This window comes from Gastrolobium bilobum, unplaced genomic scaffold (assembly GCF_033153095.1).
Source record: "Gastrolobium bilobum isolate Gb01-03AN ecotype WA unplaced genomic scaffold, APGP_CSIRO_Gbil_v1 utg3870, whole genome shotgun sequence".
Classification (NCBI taxonomy): domain Eukaryota; kingdom Viridiplantae; phylum Streptophyta; class Magnoliopsida; order Fabales; family Fabaceae; genus Gastrolobium; species Gastrolobium bilobum.
In genome coordinates this window covers 227,662-247,988 of record NW_026895180.1, presented here as the reverse complement: position 1 = coordinate 247,988, position 20,327 = coordinate 227,662, and the positions used below count along the sequence as shown (strand labels likewise).

At 35.2% G+C, this 20,327-nt stretch overlaps 4 protein-coding genes and 1 long non-coding RNA gene across 5 annotated transcripts; all 5 read left to right on the top strand.

Annotated features, from left to right (window-relative positions):
• The first annotated feature begins 4,629 nt into the window (after positions 1-4,629).
• On the top strand, positions 4,630-5,517 carry LOC133297301 (uncharacterized). Its single transcript, XM_061496417.1, has one exon. The coding sequence runs from the start codon at positions 4,630-4,632 to the stop codon at positions 5,515-5,517; it is 888 nt and encodes a 295-aa protein (XP_061352401.1).
• A 1,688-nt stretch (positions 5,518-7,205) lies between these two features.
• Positions 7,206-7,658, top strand: LOC133297311 (uncharacterized). The gene has a single exon (XM_061496426.1). It carries the CDS (start codon positions 7,206-7,208, stop codon positions 7,656-7,658), a length of 453 nt encoding a protein of 150 aa, XP_061352410.1.
• Positions 7,659-9,858: 2,200 nt separating this feature from the next.
• Positions 9,859-10,311, top strand: LOC133297363 (uncharacterized). The gene has a single exon (XM_061496488.1). The coding sequence runs from the start codon at positions 9,859-9,861 to the stop codon at positions 10,309-10,311; it is 453 nt and encodes a 150-aa protein (XP_061352472.1).
• Positions 10,312-12,791: 2,480 nt separating this feature from the next.
• LOC133297591 (uncharacterized) lies at positions 12,792-13,679 on the top strand. Its single transcript, XM_061496757.1, has one exon. It carries the CDS (start codon positions 12,792-12,794, stop codon positions 13,677-13,679), a length of 888 nt encoding a protein of 295 aa, XP_061352741.1.
• A 1,471-nt stretch (positions 13,680-15,150) lies between these two features.
• Positions 15,151-17,067, top strand: LOC133298611 (uncharacterized). The gene is made up of 3 exons (XR_009749826.1): positions 15,151-15,443; positions 16,216-16,306; positions 16,827-17,067. It is a non-coding gene; the product is annotated as an uncharacterized LOC133298611 (long non-coding RNA).
• The last annotated feature ends 3,260 nt before the right edge of the window (positions 17,068-20,327 follow it).

The window sequence follows — 20,327 nt, the reverse complement described above, 5'->3', positions numbered from 1 at the left end:
TTTTGAATGCCAGACTTTTTGGCAACCAAGTTCTGATGGTTACACGCCTAGTGTTTTGTTAATTATGATTTGGCGAGGCTGGGTATGAGCCGTTATTACACGAATTCAGATAATTTGTTTATTTGAATATTTTTTTGGCGAACAGTGGTAAAAACACAATAGTTTGGAAACTTGATTAATCTTCCCGTGTGAACTAAATGTCCTTGTCAATTGTCATTAACTCCTAGTAGTGTCATTAATGATGTTGAATGACGAAAGAAACGAAAGGTATTGAGGGGGGGCAAGAATTGTCATGAGTTTGGATTGCCAATTTGTTGCATTATGATACTTAATGGAATTTTTTGTGGATTTCTCATTTTGGTCTGTAGTCTGGGATACTTATGAATTGTGAAATAAAGTTAAATAATACTTAATATATCCCAGCCAATGAAACGGCCTACGCATTAACAAGCATTCGATTGTCTTAATGACATTATTCTCGGCTAAAGTATCTTGATTCTTGAGATGCGAAAATTTTAAATAACTACATATGGCTTTTTGATCATTGTGCCTGTAATTAAATAAAAAAAAATATAATTTTGCACTTGTATCAAAATATTTCACCTATCTGCTTTTGTTTGAACATTGACTGTACGCAATAATACTTTAGTATATATCCATATGCTCGAGTATAACAGTAAATATTGAAGTATATGGGTTTGTATTTGAGTAAATATTTAATATTTGGTTTTTTTTTTTAACATATAGAACCCAAATATGTGGGTATTTGTTGTTCCACGCAATATACTCGAGTATATAATAAAAAAAAAGCATCTGATTTGGATATCCGAGTCAAAAGTTATGGTTTTTTGAAGTTTTATTCTAAAATTTTCAATATTTTGTAAGGGAAATGCATTTGTCATGTCATGACAAATGAATAGTTGTTATGTTAAGAAAATGATAAATTATATAATATTAAAAAAGTGAGAGGACACATTATTTAATGAATTTATCTTATCTTTTTTCTTAACATAACAACTATTCATTTTTTTTTTTGGTAAGCTGGGTAAAACACACCACAGCACAAAATAAATAACTGAAATACGACGAGTTCTACAAATAGAAGCTAAATCTGCATCAAACAGCAGAGCAATTCCAAGGGGAGGGGAGTTAAAAACACAAAAATCATCAGAATTAACATTCATAAAAGGAAAATTTGCCAGCCAATCCGCACAACAGTTTCCTTCTCTGAAAGTATGAACCAGATGAACTCTCCAATCCTTTTGAATCCATGTCCGTAATCGAGAAATCAGATGATTCTCGCGGACTGCATCACCATCACTAGTGAGCAGAGCAATAGCTGATTTAGAGTCACTTTCTACAATAACATTTCTCCATCCACCTTCCCAAGCTAGTTGCAAACCCTTTAAAATACCCTAGAATTCTGCAGTAAGAGTATCACAACTACCAATTCTATAAGCAAATCCTTTTAACCATTGACCAGTATCATTTCTAATAACACCACCACAAGCTGCTAATCTTTGATTACCCTTAACCGCTCCATCCGTATTAATCTTTACCCAATTGCTTCCAGGAGCCTTCCAACAAATCAAAGTATCCGAATGGGACAGGTTATTTTGAGCTAAATTAACCTTATGAAAAGCATCTTGTATATCTCTCACCTTGGCTATCACTGACTGAATCTTGTATTGATAATCATGAACCTGATTTGGATTGTCATGACTCCTTTCATTCCTCCACTTCCATGCAAGCCAGCAAGCCGTAGCAAACCATGTACACCAAGGGATATTATCCATGAAAAAACTAATCTGTGACATGTTTAGTTCTATCCAATCCCATAAATTGGCAGAAAAGAAAGAAACCTGCATATCTATTGGTACCAAATCAGATTGTTGTTGCATTTAACAACTATTCATTTGTCATGTAACATGACAAATGTATTTTCCATTTTGTAATGCCAATAAGTTTTGTGATACCCATCAAGTTGAGTATATGGCTATAGAAACTTGTTTGATCCAAAAAATTGTGGAAAAAAATGTAACTATAAAATTTTGGAAAACCATATTTTTTGACTCAGGAGTTTGAATTAGATTTTTTTTATTCCACATAACTTTTTGAGAGCTACGCATTGAAAAATTCCCGAGTAAAAAGTTATTGACTTTTGAAGTTTTATTTTAAAATTTTGTAATGCAAATAGATTTTTGTGGTGTCCACAAAACTTGTTTGATTAAAAAAAATATCACTTTTCAAAATTTTATGGTTAAATATTTTTTAACGAGGTTTTTTGGATCAAATAAGTTTCTATAGTTATATACTTATAATATTAGACTTGACTCGGGTAATCTGAGAAGGAGCTTTGTGGATATCACAAAATCTATTGACATTACAAAATTTTAAAAATTTTAGAGTAAAACTTTGGAAGTCCATAACTTTTAACTCGGATGTCCAAATCCGATTTTTTTTATTTCACATAATTTTTTGAAAACGATGCGTTGAAGAAAATTTGGTCGCAATATATACGAGTACAGTAGACACATATACTCGAGTAAATGTTAAAAAAAACCCAAACGTTGAATATTTACTAAAGTACAGACCTATATATTCGAGTATTCGCTGTTATACTCGAGTATATGGGTGCTTGAGTATATTGCAACAGTCAAACAGGAGCATATAAGTGAAATATTTTGATACAAGGGCAAAGTGATATTTTTTATGTAGTTAAGGGCATAATGATAAAAAAAACCAGCGACATACACCATATTTTAAAAACAGCTAAGGGTGATTCTTTTATTTTGTTTTGGTTGTTGGTGCATAAGTTTTTATTGGTAATTGCAAAAATATTATTTTTGTATTTACTTTCTTGATTTCAATTTTTTTCTGAAAGAAATAATAAAAAAGTCACGTGTCAATTTTGCAAGTATGATAATCCGAAAAAAAAGAAAAAGAAAAAGAAAGAAGAAAACAGATCATAAAGGCATAAACATTTTCAGTTAGGGATGTGCATGAGTTGAATGAACTTAATTTTTTGAAAAATCGAATCGAATTGGTTTAAACGGTTCGGTTCGAAAACAGTTCGGTTTATTTCAAAATCGGTTCGGTTCGAAAATAGTTCTGTTTGGTTGAAAACGGAACAGTTTGATTCAAAACCAGTTCGGGTCGACCTTCTGAAAAGAAAAAAAATTACAAAAAAGATTAAGAAAGAAAATAATAAAAAACGGTTTGGTTCGATTTTTGAACTGGTTTTAAAATCTAGTTTGATTCATGAACTGGTTCGGTTCATGAACTGATTTTCAAAAACTGATTATTTTAAATGCAGTTTGGTTCATGGTTCAGTTCAGTTTTTCTTGATTATTTTGCACATCCTTACATTCAGTAGCTTATTCTGTTTGCACACTATTGTCAAAATGTCTAGCTTTGGAATGCTATTATTTGCATATTTCCTCGTCATCAATAAGCTGGAAACTCAATTGAACATCTGTATGTATGTTGTACCGCCAAAGAGGTTTCTGATACAATCAACAGAAAGCATACAAAGTCACCGACGTCGATGTTGTATTATGGATTTTGGTGTGCTGTCTTCCTATAATGTAGAAATCATACGGGAAGTGCTTATTGATTTTATTGTCTTCATACAAGATAAGCATTGCATCGTTCATTGCATTCAGCTAGTGAAATTTGAAGTGAAGTACTTTGAAGTTCATAATGTAGACACCTAGTTCAAGTATTGAACCCACATGGTGTTTTGGATCAATATCGAAACTGATCAGGTTGGTTGTTGAACAATGATCAAAATATATTATTGCCCTTAATTTAAGTCATGATGGGCTCAAATTTCACTTGCTGAATTCAATGAACGATGTGATGCTTGTCTTCTTGTTATGAGGACAATAAAATCAGTAAGCACTTTCCGTATGCTATCTTTCTACATTATATATGTACATGGTCCCTAATTTATGTTTGGAGTTTTTTTTTCTCCTTGTGAGCAGAGAGGGACATAAAAACTGAAAAAAAAAAATGTTATTTTGATTTAAATCAATACATAAAACTAAGGAAGAAAGCAATAGTTACTGATTATAGCAAAAGCAGAAGAGAAGGAACTTGCATTTTTTTCATCTTATCTGTGTATTTTATGTTTAGTAGTTTCATTTTGTGCTAGAATGATGTATAATCATTGGCGGGACCTCAAATTAATAAGCCAGAGGCGTATGTATGCCTAGTGCGGTGGAGCTCTAGTTAAACTAGCCTGTGCTTGCTTCTATCTACATGTCTTTAATGAAATAATTCTTCACAAAAGACAAGATATAATCATGTCAGTAGCGACAGTTTAAAGTCAATGTCCCTCGTGCAATGTATAATATTGGCCAAACATGATTACAGAATTATTAGAAGAGTAAGAACTAATAATAAAAAAAAGGGTGTATGAGTTGTAGAGATATGATGGAGAAACATTACATAACAGATCTTTGATAATGGCTACATCAAATAGCAAATAATTGTATTTGTTAAGATGAGGTTCCTACCGTTCCTATCCAATATATAATGTCATCAATAGCAAGGAAGGATAACAAATTGGCAACTCAATTGCACATATTCAACCTCAACACCCTTTTCCTTTCTTGTTTAGAAAAAATGGAAGTATCTCCATTGAACCACAAAACTCATAACCATGCTCGTTCTAATAGTTTGCCTTCTAAGCCACACCCTGTCATTCTACAATGCAATGAACACTTAGCCAGATTAGGGGGGGCTTCTGATGCCACCTCCTCTTCTTCATTGCTCAGCCACAAACTAAGTGCCCTTCAGGATTTGCATAACACTGTTGAAAAATTGATTCAATTACCTCAAACACAAGAGGCACTTGTCCAGGAACACCAAGAGCAATGGGTAGATGAGCTCTTGGATGGGTCTCTAAAGCTCCTAGATACATGCACAGCAACAAAAGATGCACTACTGCACACAAAAGAGTGCACCCGTGAACTACAATCAATTATAAGAAGAAGAAGGGGAGAGGAAGTGGAGCTCACGTTAGAGGTTAAAAAATTCTTGTCCTCAAGGAAAGTGGTGAGAAAGGCCATTTTCAAGGCATTGGAAAATTTGAAGGGTCATGCAAATAATTGCAACCTCTTTATTACCAACAAAGACTATCAAACTGTGGCCTCGGTTAACTTGTTAAAAGAGGTTGAAGTCATCACTTTATCCATATTTGAGTCATTGTTGAATTTCATTTGTGGGTCAACACAATCAAAACGAAGCACCTGGTCTTTGGTTTCAAAGCTAATGCACAGCAAAAGGGTATCCTACTCACTAGGAGTTGATGAGAATGAGTTTGCAAAAGTGGACGCTGCTTTGCAGTTCTTTGCTTTGAACATGGCAAGCAAGTCAAATGACATCGATGACTTGCGAAATAAGTTGGCAAGATTGGGATCATGCATTCAAGACCTTGAAGAAGGACTTGAGTCACTGTTTAGGCGTTTAATTAAAATCAGAGTTTCCCTGCTCAACATCCTCAATCACTAGTTGAACGATCTAGGGGCATCAGAATTTTGCAATATATAGCCTCTTGTATACAGTTGTTGATAATGCACCTGTTATTTTGATGATAAAAGTTCATGAAGATATGAATATATAATAAATACAATTCTGATTTCGAAGTTTTAATCATTTTGCAAGCTTGATTCATACTCTGATAAAGATTGGGCTAAAAAAAGGGTGCTCCAAATATATCTATTTTCTTAGTTGCATTAGATAAACAGATGTGATTGCGACTTACATTTTCAATTTTTCCTGCTCTTTTATAATTTTATTTTTCTCATTATACTTATGGGGTATATTTGTATTATTTTTCTTTTAGATGGGGTGAATTACTTCATCACCTTACCTCATGGCATTGCATGTTCCTTATTAATACAAATCCCTTTTCAAGACACACTGTAATTTCATTAATGTCCTTTTCACCCGCTGATCAAACTTCTATAAGCAACTAAGCAATACTAAGTATACCATTGGTTATTAGGGCTTTATAAAAGCACACACAGCACTGAGAGAATATAATCAAACTATGAATATAGTTTGTTATGCGATCTGATAATTTGTATTCATCGTCTTAGTTGATAGGCTGTTGCATTCCTTGAATTTTTTTTTTCAACTTTTGGGTTCTTGTATACTTATTTAAACACTTCAGCATTTGATCACTTATCCTTCTCAAACTTCTTACATTCACCACGTTTTTCTTGGTATACGTGCGTGTTCTTAAAGATTCCATAGTTTAATTGATAAAGAAAATTGAGAACCATGCATGAACATGGCCATCCTGTATGGCCTGCCACTGACATCAGAAGATAGAAGATGGAAAAGGATTCCTCTTACTATTGACCCATATGTGCAGGCAGGCAAATTCCAACAATAATTGGTATTATAAATAGACATAGCTCCTCATCCTACAGACAGAAGATTTAATTATGATGCACAGTCCCATGGCATCCCTTCTTGGAGTACAGAGTTTGTGTTTCATATCTTCATACTGTCAAAGACCCCTCTATGGCATATGCATTCATGCGATTCCCAAGTCAACTTTTCAGGGATGAGTTGTGTAGTTTGGTGAGTGGGAAACATGGAGAAAACAATGCTGTGGCAGCTTCAAGAATCAAATCATGACATACTTTGCATGCCAACTTTATGACATTTCCAAATAAGAAAAATATTCTTATTGTCTCCCGAATTTAGAACTTATAAATATCACCTCCTATTACTTAGTTTACATAAAAGAGAAGATGGCAGCCATAGAAACAAACACAAAGAGTTCACTGCATCTTCGCAGCAACAGCTTGCCCACTGCACCTCACCCCCTTGTACCACAATTTGAGGATCATTTGAATAGATTGAAGGATTCTCAAGCCACCTCTTCTTTGTCATCATCTTCAATAAGCCAAAAACTCAATGGATTGCAAGATTTGCATGGCTGCATTGATAAGCTGCTCCAGTTGCCAGTGAATAAAAAATCCTTAGCACAAGAATGCAGTGACACACGGATCGATGAATTACTAGAAGGGTCTCTGAAGCACTTGGATATCTGTAGTACAGCTAAAGATTGCCTATTGCAATCAAAGGAAAGCATGCAAGAACTTGAGTCAGTTATTCGCAGGAGGAAAGTTGCTGAAACTGCATTCACAATTGAAAGTGGAAAATACTTAGCATCTAGGAAGAAGATGAAAAAGGCAATTCGAATGGCCTTAGGAAATTTGAAAGGAATGAAGAACGAGCTCATTGTTCCTTCCTCAAAAAAAGAAAAAGAGACTTTGTCCATGTTTAGCATCTTAAAAGAAGTAGAAGTAGTCACTGTGAGCTCATTTGAATATTTGTTGTTGTTTATCACTGGCCCAAAGGGACAACCAAAGCAAAGCAGGTGGTCAGTAATCTCCAAGTTGATGCAGCCTAATAAAGTGGAATGTGACTCTGAAGGGTCAGACACAAATGGATTTGAGAAGTTGGATGGAGATTTGCAGTCTCTCATCAATCACAAGCCTTCATCAATTGACAATTTTCAAAGCCATATGCAAAATTTGGAGATTTTCCTTCAGCATCTAGAAGTTGAAGTTGAACGCCTATCAAGGCAACTAATTAGAACCAGAGTTTCCCTTCTCAACCTCTTCAACCACTAGTCAGAGGAAAACCATATGATATGATAACTGTGAACACCCAAATCCAATTTTTCTCACGAGTGTCTTACAGTTATACAAAAATGTAATTAAATCTTGTTCTGTTACTGATAATATATTATCTGAGGATCAAATTATAGTCACTTTATCATCTTTCTCCTTAATCTTTACTATGTTCCCACAACATCTCATCTCTCAATTTGCATATTCTTTTTCACAATCCCGGTATAAAATTGTGGAATGAAAGAGGGTAAATTAAAAACAAGACTAAATACTCAAGTTCATTCTCTAAAAGATATGCAAGATATCAAGTTGATACTACAAATATTTTGAAACATTAATTTGTTTCTTTTCTGTTTAAAGTGAACACCAATTTAGTCCTTTAATGTATATTTGGACATCAATTTGGTCTCTAAATTTATGCTTATTTTACACTACGAATACCAAATTGAAGTCCAAAATTTGGAAGACCAACTTGATATCCCATATGTCTATGGAGGACCAATTTAAGTATTTAATTTAAGGGTTTTATATATGTCATGTTGTAGGAAACTTGTAGTGTCATGTTAATCTAATACATTTGATGTGGGTCCCACTTAAAAAGAAAGAAGAAAAAATAAAACAAGGTGGGGCCATCACTTTTTGTGAGAGTAACATGACATTGTAAGTTTCCTACAACATGATATATATAAAACCCTTAATTTAAAAGCTATTTGTATTTGAACTAGACACAACTCCATCTGTTGACAATGATCCTTCAACAAAACCCAAAAATTTCTCGGAGAGCATGTAAAACTGAAACTGTACCTCATTTTCCTCTTTAACTAATGCTGATATGAGGGGTGTTTTGGTAGATTGGTTAGTAGAGGATGTTGAGGAATGCAAGCTTGTTTCAGGTGCTCTTTATTTTTCTGCATCTTATGTTGATTTATTTATTTTATCCTTGAATGCTCTATGGAGACAAGAGGCTCCAACTACTGGACGTTTCTTTGATGCTGATTGCTTCATAAGTCCACCCATTTCTTCAAACAGCTACCGTGCAATTGCAAAGGCAAGTCAACAACTGACCACAAATCAGAGAGAAGCAACTTAGCAAAAATATATGCTACGTGTTTTCTGGTCTTCAAGAGTGTATATGACTTGGCCAAAAGAGAAAGGCCCTAAGGAATAAATAATCATCTCCACTTAGTAAACGGAATAAAGTTTAATGTGAATGTTGCATACTTACCTCATAGTATTGCATATTTCCCTTCCAAGCAATTTACTATTCATCAGATACTGTATGGTGTTAGCACCCTTTCATTTCATGTTTCATTTCTGAAGTTGAAGATTCATCTTGCCCTTAATTGAACAGACAAGTTTTAGACTAAATGCTTTTAAGAATAGAAACAGATCCTCCACCTCCAGACAAAAGCTTCCATTACAATGCATGCTCCACAAAGTTTGAATTTTTTATATCACTAACCTGCAAAGATGCTATTTTTCAAAGACCCACATGATTCCCAAGTTAAAAATTTTAAAGGTGAGTTGGGAAGCCTGGTGAGTAGGAAGCACTGAATAAACAATACCATGGAATATTTGAAATTCAAATCAAGATGATATAATTGCTTACACATTTTATGACATATAATAATAATAATAAAAAAAAGCTGCTTGTCTCCTTCAATTCATTTGCTATATATGTAACAAATGCCAACCACTAAGACTTAAGAATAAATTGTGTATATCATTTTCTACTCCTATAACCCTCTATTGTCCTGTTTGACAAGAGCAAATGGAAACAAACACAAAGAACTCTCAGCACATTCGGTGCAACAGTTTACCCTCTGCACCTCACCCACTTCTATCACAATTCCAGGAGCATTTGCAGAGATTGAAGGATTCTGAAGCCACCACCACTACCTCTTTGTCATCATCTTCTATATGTCACAAACTAATTGGCTTGCAGGGTCTGCATGACTATGCTGATAGGTTGCTTCTGTTGCCAACTACCCAACAATCCTTGGCATTAAAATGCAGTGACAAGTGGGTTGATGACCTATTAGAAGGGTCTGTGAGGCTTCTGGATATTTGTAGTACAGTCCATGATTGCCTCTTGCAATCAAAGGAAAACATGTACGATATTCAGTCAGTTATCCGAAGAAAGGGTGCTGAAACTGAATTCACAGTTAAGGGTGAAAAATACTTGGCATCTAGGAAGAAGATGAAGAAGGAAATTCAAAAGGCCTTTGGCAATTTGAAAGGAATAAAAAATGAGTTATTGGTTTCTTCCTCAAACAAAGACACTGAGACTTTGTCTATCATTGGCATCTTAAAAGAAGCAGAAGCAGTCACTGTGAGGTCTTTAGAATCTTTGTTGTTGTTTGTCTCTGACCCCAAGGGACAATCAAAGCAGAACAGATGGTCAATAATCTCTAAGTTGATGCAGCCTGCAAGAGTGACTTGTGACTCTCAAGAATCAGACACAAATGAATTTGTAAAGGTTGATGCAGCTTTGCAATCTCTCATCAGTCACAAGCCTTTATCAGTTGAGAATTTTCAGAGTCATATGGAAAATATGGAGATCTGCATTAAGGATCTAGAAGCAGGTGTTGAGCACCTTTCAAGGCAACTCATTAGAACCAGAGTTTCCCTTCTTAACATCTTCAGCAACTAGTCAGAGAAAAAGAATCAAAATGTAGAATGTGGACGCCCAAATTCAAATTTTGTCTCACGGTTGTACATAAATGTGATTAAAACTGTTTTGTTACTAAATATAATATTGTTTGAGGATCAAATTTAGCTACCTTATTTCTGTTTCTTTTTTCCCTTTACTAAGTTCCCTTCACAACTCATCTTTCACTTAGCTAGCCTCTGTCAGAGTTGTCTCTGCTTGATCGAATCAATAGAGATAGAAGAAAGTGAAAATGTAAAAAATAAAGATCTTATTTGTCACTTACTCAACCAAGCAGAACTTAAAAGAAATATAAGGTATGTGTATAAAAGAAGAAAAAAGAAATATAAGGTAAAAAAAAAAAACCTTTTTTCATTGGAATGCTTGAACAACCTGATATGCCAAGTGCCAACTAAAGTTGATTACAAAGAAAAGCCCGGTAGAATTGTTGGAAATTTTAATATCAGTAGTGATTAAAGATAGCCTTTAAGGTTTTGAGTTGAGATGTGATGTGTGCTTATTATTGTGATTTGTCATTTGACCCATTGCTAATGTTTGGATCATGGCGAGAGGCCTCTGTCAAATTACTATTCCTTGGTACATTCGGATATTTGTGATATGATAAACTCAATTTCTAATGAAGGCAAAAAAGTATTTAATTATCTTTATTGAAGATTTATTTTTTTAAAAATACTTGGGTTTAATTTTTATAGGAAAAATCAGAAGTTTTTTCTACATTTAAAAATTTTAAAATTTGTGTGGAGAATGAGATAGGAAGGAAGATGCAGACCTTCGCATGGATCATGGTGTCAAAAGAGTTTGAAGTTTTCTGCGAACGACATGATATTCAAAAAGAGCCAATGGTTGGGCTGGTCTTAGTATTTGGAGAAACTTCCACAAAAGGCTATTATAACTCCAATACTTGAAGAGGAAAGTTGCTCTTAGGAAGAACATGATGTTAGGACTCATACATGAGGGGAAGATGTTAGAAATATTCAAGTAAGAGTAGTGATAAAGTCCCACATTGGTTAGACATAGAGCAAATGAGTACCATATAAATGTAAAAAACTCATAGATTTACATCCTTAAATTTTAGGTTGAGATGTGGTGTTAGTCTATTTGCTGTGGTTTCTCATTTGATCACTTGGTGAAGGTATCTATGGGTGTAAATGAGCTGGATTAGATTATGTTTTGCCTTAAATAAGCTAGTATAAGATATTTTAAGTCTGTCCTGTTCTATTAGCCCAATATAGGTAGGCTAACCTATAGCGTTATAAATAAAAAAAACCTTTAACCCTGCTTTCTAAATAAAAAATTTTCAACACTTGGACCTATTTTATTTTACGAGATATAATAGGTCAAGTTTGATCTGTAGGCCTCTGATAAGCCGCCTGAGTTATTTATACCCCTAGAAGTATCACTTTGAAAGAGTTTTGGGCTCCTCGTTTACCATTCCCAACAAGAATAACATTTTCTTATTTTGTTTGATGAAATTATCTATTCCATAACCAATGTATTTCTAAATAAGTAAATATTCGACCACCCTGTTTCTATTCATATCTCTTAATAAAGTTTTGTTTCTCATTTTTGCCAAAATAAAAATAAAAATGGAGGATAGATAATTAGAAACCTCTTCATAACAATTATTATGCATGGACTGTTTTGGCACACCAAATCGATAACGAAGCACCCGGCCCAGTAGAGGTAGGAACAACGCTCACATGGGATTCAAAATCAATTTGAATGAATATCTCCAAAAAAAATAAAAATAAAATCAATTTGAATCCATAGCCCCGCTGTCAAGATTACAAGTGCAGTTACGTATATGATGTTTAAACAATTGTCAAAATTAAGGGCCTGCACATGTTCTCTTATTTTATGTGCTAAAATTCAATGCCCAACGTGATTGTTACCTTCCTGTAATGAGGGTCAAACCAATTAGTAGTCAGTACCTTATATAATATGTTTCATTATTATTTTGTTCCTCAAAGACTTCAGAGCAGTTGCTAATATGTACAACTAATTCAATCTGTATTATAGTTCATTTATAACCCATAAGTGATTCATATGATTCCACTTATGCTGACGCAGCTGATGATTCACATTTAAGGTTATTCTATTTGCACAATGTAATTTTATACGTGCATTTATTGCAATGAAGAAAGACCTGGCAACACCACTCGTGAGTTGAAACTTGTTGAGCACACCAATATGATTACTGCAAGCGTGTGTTAAAAGAAAAAAATATATTAAGTCTTGAGTTGGAGTGTTCCTGTGCAAGAGACATTGAATGAACATTACTCAGTTATATTTGATAGATCTGAATCTAAATCAGTTAGCCCTCGTGGTTTTTGTCAATATTTGATTCCTTCTGTCTCCTGAACGACCAATATATATTGAACTAATCTCAGTGGAAGGAAGGTATATCCAAAGACTCAGTTGTGCATATTCAACCTTTAAGACCTTTTTTCTTCTCTGGAAAAATGGCAGCCACTCCTTTTAGCCCAACATCCCATCACCAATCTCGCTCAAACAGCTTGCCAACTAGACCACACCCTCTTATTCTACTATGCAATCAACACTTGGGCAGTTTAGAGGCTTCAGATGAAACTTCCTCTTCATCATTATTGTTCAGCCACAAACTAACTGGTCTGCAGACTTTGCATGATTGTGTTGAAAAGTTGGTTCTACTACCCCTTACTCAAGAAGTCCTGGTCCAAGAACGTCAAGAGAAATGGGTAGATGAGCTTTTGGATGGATCTCTAAGGCTCTTAGATGTTTGTACTGTAGCAAAGGATGCTCTACTGCATACAAAGGAATGTGCACGTGAACTTCAATCAATCATAAGAAGAAAAAGGGGTGGTGAAGTGGAGGTGACAGCAGAGGTTAGGAAATTCCTGGCCTCTAGGAAGGTAGTAAAAAAGGCAATCCTCAAAGCCTTGGAGAATTTGAAGGTGACTGTGAAGAAAGGAAAATTCTCTCCAAGAAACAAGGACCACCAGATGGTGACCTTGGTTAGCCTGTTAAAAGATGTGGAAGTAATCACTCTTTCTATTTTGGAGTCACTGCTGAAATTCATCTCTGGACCAGCACAATCAAAACCAAGTAATTGGTCTTTGGTTTCCAAGCTAATGCTCAACAAAAAAGTTTCTTGCACACAAGAAGCATATCAGAATGAATTTTCCAAAGTAGATGCTGCATTGCAGTCGTTTGTATTTCGCATGACAACAAAGTCAGACAACATCAATCATTTTCAGAACCAATTAGAAAACTTGGAGTCGGTCATTCAGGACTTTGTGGAAGGACTTGAAACTCTTTTTAAACGATTTATCAAAATTAGAGTTTCCCTTCTCAACATCCTCAATCACTAGTTGTACAAATCCCCCTGAATGTTTTGTAATTATGTCAGAGAAATTAGCTTCTGATATTTAGTTTTAGATGAAAAGTATTCCCTACCTTTGTCTGTTAATATATTTTTTATTTCCTCTTTAACTCTTTCCTTGCACGTATGACTTGGCATAATTTTGGCTCTCTGATGTATATTCCATTTCAAATTGAAAACCTTTTCTGTTATGGCTGAAAAACCAAGTTCCCAAGCTTATATGTGGCACACATACCAAGATATATGCTAATTCCTACCTGATGGTTATCCGTGGCGTTTTCTTTTTCTGCATCTTTTTGTACTGCTGGTCCCAAGGTTAAATGACCTTAGGGGCTGTTTGGTATGAGGATTTTGCTTGAAATCCTGGGAAAGTGAGATGGGGGAAAATAATTTTCAATGTTTGGTATGAGGGAAACTGATAATATTCCCAAGAAACTTTTTTTCCCATCTTTTGATTTTACACTACATATTCCCAAAAGAAAATACCATATCACCCAAGATATTTTTATTTTTCCCACTGCATAGGAAAGGAGTTTCAGTTCTGTCAGACAAAAAGCCCTGAGACCTATGGGAACGACACAAAACTCTGTTTCTGACCTCATTTTGTCTTATGCTTATTCCACTCCACGGTGTGGCATAGGTCACGATGCAAACAGCTTGGCTCTGGGCAAACAAACACTATAACAACCCACATCGTCAAGGCAAACAATAACAAGTCAAGAGTACAAGAATCAAGTAAATATGAGAATGTGTTACAACAAGTAATTTAACCGCTACAACAATTCCGCAAAAACCCACACTATTAAGTGATTTAATGGGTATTTATGATAAGTAAATCATAGAATTAATATAATATGAACAAAGATTATTTTGGTAATAAGAATGGTAAAATTGATATAAGCTTATGATTTAGAGCATTTTGATACCTTTCGATAAAAAGTGTGAATAGTAAAATTCTGTCGGGTAAAATGTTGCAGTGAAAATTACCGAAAAAACTCTGAAAGGAGGCAATTATGTAAATGATGTCATAATTATTAACTTATGTTTGTGGGGTTAAGTTATAAGTGGTTTAAGTTAGAAGTGTTATGTAGAGTAAAGTCAAAGTCAAAGTCAACTCAAATGCTCACCCACTTAAGTGACATGGTATAATAACCCTTACTAGTAATTGTGGATATAATATCGAAGAATAATTAGAAGTAAAAGAAATAAAGTCACATTTGGTGAAAAAGGAGTTAAAATGACAGTTAAGGAGTAAAAATGCGGGTAAATAAAGTTACCCGAAAGTAAAAAGTAAAATTATAAATTTTAGCATAAAAATATTCTGGACTAGTGTGCAAAGTTTAGTAATGAATGGAGGTGTGTAAATAGATAAACCTTTACCCAGTTAAAATAAGTTAACTTTATAAAAGCCATAACTCCCTTTAAAGTTCTCTCTCATGCGTTGCTTTTCTTCATTCTTCTCGTCATTCCCGTGGTTGTCTCACATGGAAGGTTTGGCTTAGGTTTCATTTTGTTTTCTTTCTTCCTTCCATTCTCACTCATTTGATCATCAAAAAGCTTTATGCTACACATGAAACTCATAGGAAAAGGTCCAATGAATCCATTCCCACCATTAGTTTGAACTATCATTGTTTGTGTGAGGAGATATTCTCTTCCCCCTTTGCGTGGCACTATTCATCAAGAAGGCAAAATGGAGCTTTTGATGGAGATTCTCTTGGTGAATGTCTTCTAGGTTTTGGATAGGTGATTAGAGGTAACAAAACTCTAATCCTATGATTTTATTTTGTGATCTATGTTTTGAATTTGTGAGCATGTGTGGGTGAGAAAGAAAGTAGTATAAAACTTGAAAATTATGATGGCTTGTTTTGTACAGGAAGTCTTAGTGTAGAAGAGAAACATCAACATGTGTTAAATGAAGAAAAATTCCCTTGGTTTGCACTCCCCTAAGTTCGGCCATGATAGGTTGAATAGGGACCATTGGGCAAAAAATTTATATGATGTATTAAGAGAGCCTAAGGTGCTTGAGAGAGAATAGAATTGGTGAAATTAGTGAGAAGGCCAAAAGGGAAAAATCCTATGTATTTTGGATCCTACACTTCGGCCTTGAGGTGTTGGGAAGGACTTGATGTCCAAACATTAAGTTGAAATAATAGGGAAACATACATTTGTATGTGTAAGTTACATTAATTAAAAAGAAAAGAACCCTTGCCTATTTCCTTATAGTGTTCGACCTATAGGGTATTTAGGGATATATTTTGCACATTTTATTTTAAATAAAATGTGTTGTAATAAATTGTATAAAGGTGATGAGTTTTGAAGAAAAATAGCATGATTTATGTTGAAAATTCCTAAGGGAATGGTTGATTAAATTAAAGAACACCAACGGTTATAAAGAGGTCTAGACTTGTGTATTGGCATAGGATTGGCAAAAATGCAAAGAAAGGAAAATAAGCGATAAAATGTATGCTTATGAAATAATTATGGTATTGCATCATTTTATTGATGCATTGTAAATTATTCTCTAGGTGTGCCTAGGGATTGAGAAGGATCGGAAATCTCTTGAAGCGATAAAAGTAACTTGTTCCACAAGTAAGCGTATTGGTAAAGCTTCAAGAGGTGAGCTCTATGTTTAAGGAGTCTTTTCCTGCTTGAGTGCTCCACCATGGTTAGTGAACTATGGTTGGACTGTATGACTGTGATTTAGATGCTTTGTATAGATGCATTCATATAGAGTTATTTGATAACATGATATGTTTTGCTCTGATATGACTTCTGTAATTTGATTTCTGTAACAATCTCTGGCCATTGATTGTATAGTACCCGGACGTCCGCTTTGGGGTCCTCCCTCGGGACTGATGGTGTACTCCTCTGATATGTCTGGTTCCGCTTTGGGGTCCTCCCTCGGGAACACGTGCGTTGATTTCCGCTTGGGGTCCTCCCTTGGGAATGACGGCGCACATCTCTGATATGATATGGATATATGCTCTGTTCTGTTATGATATCTGTTATATGTTGTATTTGTATACTCTGTATCTGACTTTCATGCAGGAGTGAGCCAGGGGTATGGAGAATTCTCTATAAACCTGGAGCTTATTGAGATTTGTAATCTCACCCCTCTTTGGGGACATATTTTCAGGTGCTCAGATTCCCGGTGAGTCCTCACTAGGCAGGGACACGACACGTGGCTGAGGCAGTTGACAGATTGGATTTTGAGTGGCTGTAGGCTACTACCTTTTTGGAGTGTTTGATGTATTTTAGTATTTTCGCATTTGATGGATCATGATATTGATCCTTTATTGTGTATATGGCCTGTATATGTTTTGTACATGTCTGTCGCTTTGATGCATGTACATTTGGGTATTCAGGCACGTTATATGATGAGGTAGTATTCAGATAGGTTTATGTTTTGATGGCATGCTGTTAGATTTAGTGGCACGGAGCCATGTTATGCATGCGCCCATGTATGGGTATTTGATTATATTTGGATATCTGGTATTTCTGAATTGATATGTTGTATAAACTGTTTATCAGGAAATGCTTCTGAGTGGGATTGGAAAATCCCCAGTTGTCCGATTTATAGAGGAAACTCTGTCCGATTTTCGTTTACGCCGAGTAAGAATTAAGTTAGAAAAAGAAAAAGTTAGCTCATATTTTCGTAGGTTAAGTCTTCCGCTGTTTCTGTTTATATCATGTGTATGTTAATTGAACCGGCTCGAGACGGGGATGTTACACATGGCAATGAGTGAGAAGACATAACACCAAATTTCATCTTCTCCTTCCTTCCTCCAATAGAACCCCTGACCACCTCCTCCTCCTTAGGGTTTGTATCTGTTTCATTTCTTCTCCATTTCCATTTATTTCCATTCATAACCTCCAACATGAAAGTTGTCCATTAGCCTCTTAGGATCAAAACTCCTAACTTTTGATTGTTAGGAAGCATTGTGGTGGAAGATATCCTCTCTATAGTGGCTTGAATTACTATTCATCAAGAGGGGAATCTTCATGATTTTGGGTGATTTAGTCCATGGAACTTGAAGCATTGGTGGAGTAGAAACCACTCAAGGTAAGAGAGCTTAATTCCTATGGTTTTAATGTTTGGTTCCATGATTTTTTGTTCATGAACATATTGGGGGGAAAGTCATGGATTTTGAAATTTGAATCGGGTAGAGTGATGGTGTGAAAGATTATGGTCATAGGAGTATGAATGCAAGTTTGGATGTGTTGGAAATTTGAAAATGGTTTGGAAACCCTATATATAATTTTCGGCCAACACAAGGAATGTGGGGATTTGTTATGTTAAATTCACATGATGGATATAATAGACTTGTTATGTGTTGTTGAATGAATTTAGAATGGTGCAACATGTATGTTTGATGGAAAAATCTTCATGACCCTCTTTGGTGTGCCTTCGGCCATCATAGAAAAATAAAGGGAATTGATGTTCTAAAATTATGTCAATGGTATCCTAGGCCTATTATGTGTTGTGGAATTGATTTAGATGGGATAAATCATGTCAATGTTGCATGAAAGTTTGAAAATCCTTCTTGACTTGCCTAGGTGTGCCTTTGGCCTATATGGTGAAAAGGGACTTGCAATTGTGTTAGTCTTCATTGATTGATGGAAGGACAAATACCCTATTGGTCCTTGAAGTTCAAGTTAAGAATCCTTGACAATTGAGAATGCATATATATATATATATATATATATATATATATATATATATATATATATATATATATATATATATATATATATATGCATTCTCCGCCTTATGGCCAATTTTTTATAAAAATGGTGATTTGAGTACTACTATGTGTTATGTAAGTTGAGGGTTTAATGTGTTGGTTGGTCATGAGATGCTTAGATGGTGCCTTATACCTACAATGTTAATTCTAGGCCCTTTATGTGAAAAATCATGACTTGAGTTGATTGATGGTGCTAATGAGTAATGCTAGGTGTTAAATGCTATATGAATTGTGGATTCCATGAATTATTGATCATGGAATGCCAAAGAAAAGTACTAAGTGCCTAAAGGTTAAGTTGGGGATTAATATTTGATAAGAGTTTAATGACCCTAATTGTGAGTATGGTTGAGGAGTAATGAATAATAAACACTCTTCAATGTAATTAGAATATAATAAAGTATGAAATGGACCTTGGCCCTCCTATAGGCGTGATGTAACACCCCGTTCTAGAACCGGTTTGTTAACATCGCATTATGATATTAAGCGTAGTTACAATCACATTGGCTCAATTAAAAATTCGGATAAAATTTTTCATTTTAAAACATGCGGAATTTATAATGCCCAATTGCGTGATCATAACCATATTACTTTGCGGAATCAGATAAACCAAGCTTAATATCATGTTCTTATTCCATTTTTAAAACATTAATTTACTTCTTATTTATTTCCCAACTTCTACTATATTGTAGATCTCTTTGTTAGCTACGCGTGGTTTCAAACCGCTCCTCATTTGGAGCTCTGTAGCTCAAGTTATGACAATTTTACTAACTTAGGTGTATGCTGAAAAACTACGCGGGCAGGACGCTTAAGCGCGCTCCAGGGCGCTTAAGCGCCCACAGACAGAGGGAATTCACATTTTTGGCCACCAAGGGCGCTTAAGCGCGCTACCTGGGCGCTAAAGCCCCAGGCGGCAGAAAGCTTTTGGTCTTCACAGGTGCATCAGGGCGCTTAAGCCCCCTCATGGGCGCTTAAGCCCCCTGAGCAGGCTTAAGCCTCCATTTGCAGGCTTAAGCCCCCTCTTCTGGGCAATTTCCTATACTCATATTTTTCATGCATCTTTCTTGGGGAATCAATCCTACACATTTTACAACCTATTTAACAAGCTTGTGATATCCCTATATCATTGCTTAACTCTCATCCTCTCATCACTGATTTAACGGAAATTGGGCAGCATAATCTTTGTTTTCTCAACGTTTCCCAACTTAGCACAAGGTACCTAATTGACTTTCCAGCTCAACATATCCAATACATAAAAATACATTCATGCATTTAACTTACAATAATCATCATACACAAATATCTTCATTACTTACAATATTACATCATGTCTTAATTACAAATCTCATATACATGCCAAAGGACTTAGCTACAAAATGAACATGATCAAAGCAAGTAACCATGTATCAGATACCCATTACTACTACAATGATCATGCACTAAGTCCTCCAAAATACATCATATGACATCAAAATATACATATAGCAATGCTAAATGGCATGCAACTCAACATGTCCAGCTATCAGGTACAGTCTACTCACGCTTCTTGCCTCGATCAACCTCACCTCTATCAGTACCTGAAATGATGCCCCACAACACGGGGTGAGATATACGAATATATCACAGTAAACCAGAGGTCCTTGGAGATCACTCCACCCTAAGGTTCACTTTGATGTACACATAATCATAATAGCTTAACACATTCTTATCCACAAGCATCACATGGACTTCCAAGAGAAATCCACTATGAGCTGTTTCTCTTAGGCTCTTACCACATGGAGATCCACATAGGGCTGTTTCCAAGGGAAGTCCTTTCCTCAATCTATTCCAAGAGAGATCCTCAAAGGGCTGTTTCTCTTAGGCTCTTACCACATGGAGATCCACCTAGGGCTGTT